Source organism: Arachis ipaensis, chromosome B04 (genome assembly GCF_000816755.2).
Source record: "Arachis ipaensis cultivar K30076 chromosome B04, Araip1.1, whole genome shotgun sequence".
In the NCBI taxonomy this organism is placed as follows: domain Eukaryota; kingdom Viridiplantae; phylum Streptophyta; class Magnoliopsida; order Fabales; family Fabaceae; genus Arachis; species Arachis ipaensis.
Window position 1 is genome coordinate 11,447,795 of NC_029788.2, and position 9,323 is coordinate 11,457,117.

Genomic DNA, 9,323 nt, shown 5'->3' on the forward strand with positions numbered 1-9,323 from the left:
TATTTTTTTTTTTTTTTGTATACAAAGGGGCCAAAGGTCCAAGATCCCCTATTTTAATATACTATTCCCTTCAAAATATTAACACTTCTAATATTTAACACTCATATAAATACACCTCTATGCAGTCAACAAACTCCTGCTACCAAAACCAAACAAGAGACCACTCATTAGTCATAGCATGAGGAGCCTACTTATCAGCCCATTCGTTGGCCATTAAGACAATTCCATTATCTTTTACCATTACGTTACGGAGAGAACTCTTAACCCAGCAAACGAAGCCGCTACTCCAACACACAAGCCGTCTACGAATGTTCAGCATCTGACAAAGGCGCCATCAACATCTCACATGCGTGTCTCAATCCCAACGGCTAAAACAAAATCTCTTTATTTTTGTACATTATGAGATCTGTATGCTATAATTTTCTATTATGACCAAAAACAAAAAGTAGAATTTATATTTGAATTTAAATAAGATAGTCATATTTGCGATTTATGTTTTTATTTATTTGACACCTATAAACAAATAGTAACTTTTATCGTATGTGACGGATAGTAAATATTCAAAACAAACAATGACACTTTCTTCAAATCTCTTCTCTTAATCTGAGTTTTTTTACTATTTTAAACTTTTTTTAATCAAAGTATTCTTTACTTTTTTGATAATTTTGAATACTTTTTTATATTTCTAAGCTTATGTATATAACCTAGTTTAGAGAGTTTTACTTGCTCTAGAGTTGTTGTGTTTAGAAGTTTCATCTGCTTCAAAGTTGTCATAGTTATTGAAAGAGCCTAGCAGTGGAAATAACACAAATATCCAATACAAGAATAATATGGAAGCACTCACAACACAATATGGCAGCAACTATAACAAGCAAATATAGCAAGTAAAGCAATAATAAGAACACACCGAGATTTTAACGTAGAAAACCCCCTCAATGTGAGAGGTAAAAACCACGGGTCGTCCAGACCAATGAAATAGCTCCCCTATAATCAAATGAGGTACAAGAGAGTCTCAAACAAAGCATAAAAATGTGCATATAACCAGCCAAAACATCAAATCACCAAAACTTACAAATGAGAAGTAAGAAGATGAAATATACCCAAAAAATAGAGCAGCTATCGAAGCCAATTTCTTTCTCTGCAGATCTTTAATTAAAATCTTCACCATTCAGAATGAAGAAAAAGATGTTAAGAATCTACAGTTTAAATTTCACATCAATCCAACGGTGAAAAAATTAGAAACTTTCGTTCAAAGATTGTTACTCTGTGTAAAAATGGGAAACCTAATTTCTCTCTTGCGAAGCCAATTTCTCTCACTGCAGACTTTCAATCAACATCTCCACCATCCAGAATGAAGAACAAGATAAGAGAAATATGCAGTTTAAATTTTAATCCGATCCAATAGTGAACTAATGAGAAACTGCCATTTGAAGTTTACTGCTTTGGATAAAAACGAAAATTCTGTTTTCCCTCTTCTTTCTCTCTTTGGTGGCTACTCTCTTTCTCTCAAATTGACCCCAAAAATCTGATTATGGTTGTGGCACAATGGGTGCAAAGAAACACCCTCAAAATATTGGGCTTGTACCTCACAAAGGAGAGAAAAAACCCAACAAATCTCCCTCTTCTCGACTAGGTGGAGGCCCTCGCCATTCTGGCGATCAAACAACATGTTTCAAGCTTATCTCTTGACAATGCTTTTGTCATCATATCAGCCCCATTGTCATCAGTGTGAATTTTCTCAAGTTCCAACAACTTGGAATCTAACACATCCCGTATCAAGTGATACCTAACATTAATATGTTTAGATCTTGCATGAAAAGTAGAATTCTTTGCAAGATGAATAGCACTTTGACTATCACACAACAACACATAACGGTCTTGCTTAAAACCAAGTGCTACAAGAAACTTTTTCATCCACAACAACAGTTTACATACTTCAGTTGCTGCAATAAACTCTGCCTCTGTGGTAGAAAGTGCAACACACTTCTCTAACCTTGACTGCCATGAAATAGCTCCCCTTGCAAACTTGACCAAATAACCTGAAGTAGACTTTCGAGAATCAATATCTCCTGCCATGTCTGCATCAGTAAAGCCAACTAGCAAAGGTTTCTCACCACCAAAACTCAAACTCAAGTTAGTTGTACCTTTGAGATATCTCATAATCCATTTAACAGCATTCCAATGTTCTTTCCCTGGATTAGAGAGAAAACGACTCAGTACCAACCGCATGAGCAATGTCTGGTCTAGTACACACCATAGCATACATCAAGCTTCCAACAGCTGAGGCATAAGGAATTTCATCCATTGATTGTTTCTCCTCATCAGTGGTTGGACACTGCTTGGTGCTCAACTTAAAATGAGGAGCAAAAGAACTAGCAGCACATTTGGCATCATTCATGCCAAACTTTTGAAGCATCTTCTTTATGTACTTCTCCTGTGACAAATAAAGCTTCTTGGAATCTCTATAATGAGTAATAGTCATGCCCAAAATCTGTTTGGCAGGACCCAAGTCCTTTATAGCAAAGAACTTGCTCAACTATTTTTTTCAACTCATTAATCCTCAAAGCATTCTTGCCACAATCAAAATATCATCCACATAAAGTAAAAGAATGATAAAATCACCATCAGAAAATTTTTGCACAAATACACAATGATCTAAAGTTGTCTTACGTAACCATGCTTCCCCATAACAGATTCAAACTTCTTGTACCACTGTCTTGGAGCTTGCTTTAACCCATAAAGATTCTTCTTAAGCTTGCACACAAAATCTTCCTTTCCTTTAACAACAAAGCCCTCTGGTTGCTCTATGTAGATCTCCTTATCTAAATCACCATGAAGAAAAGCTGTCTTCACATCCATTTGCTCAATCTCCAAATCAAGAGACGCTGCTAATCCAAGCACAGCACGAATAGATGACATCCTCACAACAGGAGAAAATATCTCCTCATAATCAACACCTTTTCTCTGGCTAAAACCTCTAACAACCAATCTAGCCTTATACCGAGGCTTAGAATTGTGTTCTTCATTCTTGATTCTGAATACTCATTTGTTCTTCAAAACTCGCATACCCTTCGGTAGCATCACCAACTCATAGGTATCATTCTCAAACAAGGACTTCATTTCTTCTTGCATAGCTTCAAGCCATTAAGCTTTGCTTTCATCTTCAACAGCCTCTCCAAAGCATTCAGGTTCTCCCTCATCAGTCAACAAAATAAACTCATGTGGAGAATACTTTGACGAAGGCTTCCTCTCTCTTGTAGACCTTCTGAGTGTATTTGCAGGAATTTCCAAAGCTGGTTCTTCATCTTGATCATCATCACCAACTTCATCAAGTATCAAATCAATTGTTCCATCTTCATCTGCACTTGTATCATGCTCATTATTTTGAGCTTCAACTCTACCATCTTCTACCATAGGTATAGAGGGAGTAATATCCAAGTCAGAAAAATCATCACTAGGCTGAACCATTGGTTTCTCTGCATTATCAACATCCTTCAATGTTTGGTCTTCAATAAAAATAACATCTCTACTCCGAATCACCTTCTTGCTAACTGGGTCATAAAATCTGTAACCAAACTCATCTATGCCATAGCCAATAAAAATACACTGTCTAGTCTTTACACAGCTTAGATCTCTCATCTTTGGGAATATGAACAAAAGCTTTACATCCAAAGACTCTTAAATGATCATAAGAAACATCTTTAACTGACCATACCTTCTTTGGAACTTTAAATTGCAAGGGAACACATGGTGTCCGATTCAAGACATGAACAACAGTGATCAAAGCTTCACCCCAAAAGGATTTTGCCAATCTAGATTGTGACAATAACCACCTAATTCTTTCAACCAATGTTCTATTCATCCTTTCAGCCAAGCCATTCAACTGAGGAGTTTTCGGAGGAGTCTTCTGATGTCTTATATCATGCTTTTTACAATAAGCATCAAATGGACCTGAGTACTCACCACCATTGTCAGTACGAATGCATTTCAACTTCTTTCCAGTTTCTCTTTCAACAGAAGCTTGAAATTGTTTGAATACATTCAAAATTTGATCTTTGGTCTTCAAAGTGTAAACCCATAATTTCCTAGAATGGCCATCAATAAAGGTTACAAAATAGATAGACCCTTCAAGTGTTCTTGTCTTCATCGACCCACATACATCAGAATGCATCAAGTCAAGTATCTCCGGCTTTCTTGAAGGTGGATGACTCTTAAAAGAAACCATGTTTTGTTTTCCAGCAAAGCAATGGTTGCACTTTTGTAAAGCAACCTTACAACCAGATAAAAGATTCCTCTTGGATAACATATTCATGCCCTTCTCACTCATATGACATAATCTCTTATGCCATAAATCAGTTTCATCAACAAACTCAGCAGCATTAACAACATCTTTCACAATCTTTACTTGAGTTAAATAAAGAGTAGAGTGTCGAGTACCTCTAGCAACTACCATGGAACCCTTGGTGAGCTTCCAACTATCACAAAAAAATGAGCTATCCAAATCTTCATCACACAACTTACCAACAGAAAGTAAATTCAACCGAATATCTGGAACATGCTTCACACGCTTCAAAGTCAACTTGGTACCGTTAGAGATTTCTAAGCAAACTTGTCCAACACTGGCACATTTTGCAACACCTTGATGAGCCATTTTCACATTACCAAAATCACCAGGAGTATAAGATGTAAACAAATCTCTCCTAGATGTAACATAGATAGAAGCACCACTATCAATCACCCAACTAGTGTTATTATCAACAAGATTAACAGATTCAAATTCCTCAACAACAAGAAAATCATCATGAGTTATATTAACCTTGTCTTCCTTGCTACCATCATCTTTATTTGTGCTCTTGTCTTTACTTGCCTTGGCTTTCTCCTTCTTTAGCTGCCAACAAAATTTCTTCACATGTCCCTTTTGACCACAATGATGACACTCAATATTTTTATATTTTTCTCAAGACTTGCTTCTGCTTTGATCTCTACTTTTAGGACCTCGACTTTTGTTTCTCCCCCTAGACTCAGAAACAAGAACATCTGAATGTGTAGCCGATGTACCTTGTGACTTTCTTCTCATCTCTTCATTCAAAACACTGCTCTTGGCAAGATCCATAGAGATTACACCATCAGGAGCAGAATTGGACAATGACATTCTGAGAATTTTCCACGAGTCTGGTAAGGAGCCAATAAGTAACAATCCTTGAACCTCTTCATCAAACTTGATACCCATGGAAGATAACTGATTCATAATTTCTTGGAAGTTATTCAAGTGATCTGTCATTGATGTCCCATTTGTATATTTCAAAGCCAACAACTGCTTGATCAAAAACATCTTGTTATTCCCAGTTTTCCGAGCATACAACTGTTCAAGCTTAATCCAAAGGGTCCGAGCATGTGTCTCTCCAATAATATGGTTCAACACATTATCGTCAACCCACTGCCTAATATATCCACAGACTTATCTATGCAACAAAGTCCAATCATCATCAGATTTATCATTACGCTTCTCTGTACCAAAAACTAGTTGATGAAAATTTTTGACATAAAGCAAATCTTCTATCTTTGACTTCCACAAATCATAATTAGGACCATTAAGTGTGATTATCCTACTAGTATTAGTATTAGCTTTCATTGTTCACAGGATCATAAGCCCAAAAAAATACCAACAAGTTCTGATGCCCGTATAAAAGAGCCTAGCAGTGGAAACAACACAAATATCCAATATAATAATAATATGGAAGTACTCACAACACAATATGGCAGCAACTATAACAAGCAAATATAGCAAGTAAAGCAATAACAAGAACACACCGAGATTTTAACGTGAAAACCCCATCAATGTGAGAGGTAAAAATCACGGGTCGTCCAGACCAATGAAATAGCTCCCCTATAATCAAATGAGGTACAAAAGCACAAAAACGTGCATATAATCAGGCAAAACATCAAATCACCAAAGCTTACAAATGAGAAGCAAGAAGATGAAATATACCCAAAAAATAGAGCAGCTGTCGAAGCTAATTTTTTTCCTCTACAGACTTCTAATTAAAATCTTTACCGTTAAAAATGAAGAACAAGATGTTAAGAATCTACAGTCCAAATTTCACGTTGATCCAACGGTGAAAAAATGAGAAACTGCCGTTCAAAGATTGCTGCTTTGTGTAAAAACGGGAAACCTAATTTCTCTCACTGCAGACTTCCAATCAACATCTCCACCATCTAGAATGAAGAACAAGATGAGAGAAACACACAGTTTAAATTTCAAGCCGATCTGGTGATTACTCTCTTTCTCTCAAATTAACCCCAAAAATCTGATTAGAATTGTAGCACAATAAGTACAAAAAAACATCCTCAAAATATTGGGTTGGACCTCACAAAGGAGAGAAAAAACCCAACAGTTATGTTTTATTTGCACACGAGTTTTGACAAATATATTGCGAGTTCTATCTGCAATCCGAGTTCCACTAGTTCCGTCTCTACCCCGAGATCCCACTTCAATAATCACCTCGAGATCCCGCTGCTTTGTCTGCACTTTGAGTTATGGTCATTCATGCATTTCAAGTTTTCAACAGTTTCGCCTGCTCCAGAGTTTTTTCGCACCTACAAATTCTGAGTTTTGTTTGCTCGTCAAGTTTTTGCAATTTTACAAACGTCTTGACTCTTGAATATTCACACTTTAAAGTCTAAACTTAAGATAGTTTCATTAGTTCTGATTTAAGTTTAAAGGAAGATATTGGAATAATATTTAAGTATTAGTTAGATTAAAACTTATATTTGAATATAAATTAGATAGTTATATTCGTGATTTCTTTTTTATTTGTTTGACACCTATAAATAAGTAGTACCTTTTCTTAATTTCTTGGATGAACTGAGTAAAAACTTTTAAATTTTGAAAGAGCCTTTTTTTTTTTGGAAACATTTTACTCTCTAAAAATTTATAAGATCCTTTATCATCTTTTTCATAGAATCAAATATTTATAGGTATTTGACTATTTTACGAAAAATAGTCAAAAACTTATTTGTTCTTGAATGTAAAAGTCATATGAACCTAGCTTAATTATAAATGTAGCGAAAAGTCCTCTTTGCATTATTATTATGACAACATCTCCAAAGATCAGCACTCAGCAGCAACTTGGAATGGAAGGAATGATTGAAGCATGATTTTCGGACAATTACTATTCTTGAGACCATTTGACTATTTCAGTCAAGAAACTATGTCTAAGTGTTTGGTGTTGTTGGTTGAGTCAAGAAACTCCATAACAAGTGGTTAATTGATTTCTTTTCAGGTGAAGAGTGGTGTAACAATTCACTCTATTGGTTGTTGATCATAATGTGGGAGATAACAACGGAGTTTACAGCTTTATTTAGTGGTATTGGCTGTTTTTTTTTTTTTTAGTTTATTTATGTATGTTGACTTATTTTTTCTTTAGATAAAAAAGAAAACAAGTGTTAGGTGGAGTCTTCCTCAATCTATTCTAGTTAGCAAAAAATTAATTTACACTGTAAAATTTGACTCTAAAAAAGAATGAATAATGATTCTGATTCTCTTATTAGCCAACACTAATGAATAATGATAAAAGAATAAAGCCCTGTTGTTTCTGTCCACACACACACATAAAAAAGGAACTTAGGAACATCTGAAGTGAATGTATGAATCCTCAAAAAGTGTTGTTGATAGTCTTGTATCGGTACCAAACCCTCTTCTTCTTGTTTGATGTGTTGTCTATGGTGAGCACAACTTTCCCTGCTTCATTGTTCCTAAAAGTGTTCCTAACAGGCCCTTCTTGTGAACCCATTTTCTTCCCTTTCTGAACAATGATTGTGTATGAACCCTCATCTGAAGGAACAAATTCTTCCTTGTAACTCACTTCCCAACCCAGCACTGTCACATCCCAACACAATGTGTTCCCAACCTGTTCATTCACAAAACACATTATATATCAATTCAGTCAAATTAGTACATTGAAAAATCATTGTATTTAGATACAATTGCATGCAATAGGTACCTCCAATGTAGGAATCTCAATAGTTGCAGTTGATGCAGCCTTGAGAGTGAGTTCTGAAACAGCACCATCTTCTGAACAGAACTCTGTGTCATCTTCCCTCTTGAAACCACCATATTGAACTGGGATCTCCTCAATTGGAATGTATCTATTTGACATAAAAAGTAAGTAATGAATTAAGATTATTCAAAATTAACAATATAAAAAGGTGTCAATGGATGAAGTAACATACTTGATAAGTGTTTCAGTGACCTTAGCAGGGCGAGCAACCACAAATTTTCTCTTTGTTCTTTGGGTCAAGAAAGGAGATAAAAGTGCACTTACAGCATAGTACCAAAAAGGAACATTGATGAAAATCTGCAATTCAACATAATTGCACATTAATCAATTACCTAACACAACAATGTGTCCATGTAACTGAATATTGATGTAAGAAACTTACATGTTTGGCCACCAATTCAGGGTAATTATCCTGCAAAAGTGAAACAACTTGCTTTACTGCAATTCTGAGCTCTTTCTTGGAGGGTCCAGGGGAGTTCTTAAGGTCATTGACTTGAAGCAAGGAAGTGACACCACCTGGCTTGAAATTGAGCTTCTGAATACCCTTCTCCATCATCTGGCACCTCCACCTCAAGAACTCGATGCGCTTCTCCTCCGATCCAAAGCTCTTCTGGTAAAGCTCCTCATTATCAAACACACCATAGATGTTGTAGCACACTGGGTGCCCTTCACGATCAACACCACTCATGCATGCTGCAGAACCCAACCCAGGTCCAAAATCCTCATCCACAACAGAATCAATGCTGGATTCTTTCCTCCATTTCAGGGTCTTCTTCAGCATCTCAAATGCATCACTGACCTTGAACTCCCTAGCCCTCAGGAACTTGAGAAGAACTACATCAGTCCCTTCCTCTCCTTTGCTTGGCAAAACGGGTACCCCCCAAAGAGACACATCCTTCTCCACTTCAACACTTTTCTCCTCTTCTTCACTTTTCTTCTCCTCTTGTTCCTTCAATGGTTCCTCACCTTCCTCATCAGCACCTTGCTTTTTAACTTCTTCTTCCTTCTTATTATCCTCTTCAGTAGCTTCATTCATCTTCTTTGACTCTTCTGTCTTTTCATCAAAGAGGTTGTGTCCCAAGATAGCTTCCTCAAGCTTAGCCTTGAGCTCATTCAAGGCTTTTCTCTCAAACTCTTTGAGATCAGAGAGGAAGTTGCTCTCTTCCCTGTAGGATGAGCTCTTCCCCATTGTTTCTGCCTTGGATTCTTCCACTTCAAGAACCTTCTCTTCTTCTTCTTCTTTTGCAGCAGCAACATTCTTCT

At 36.4% G+C, this 9,323-nt stretch overlaps 1 protein-coding gene across 1 annotated transcript in view; it reads right to left on the bottom strand.

The window, feature by feature from the left end:
- Positions 7,506–9,323, bottom strand: part of LOC107638949 (patellin-4) — a gene marked incomplete in the record, with an annotated part of 2,096 nt that continues 278 nt past the window's right edge. Inside the window, 4 exon segments of the mRNA XM_016342349.2 lie at positions 7,506–7,910; positions 8,004–8,148; positions 8,233–8,357; positions 8,443–9,321. Coding sequence (XP_016197835.1) covers positions 7,656–7,910; positions 8,004–8,148; positions 8,233–8,357; positions 8,443–9,321 — 1,404 coding nt within the window.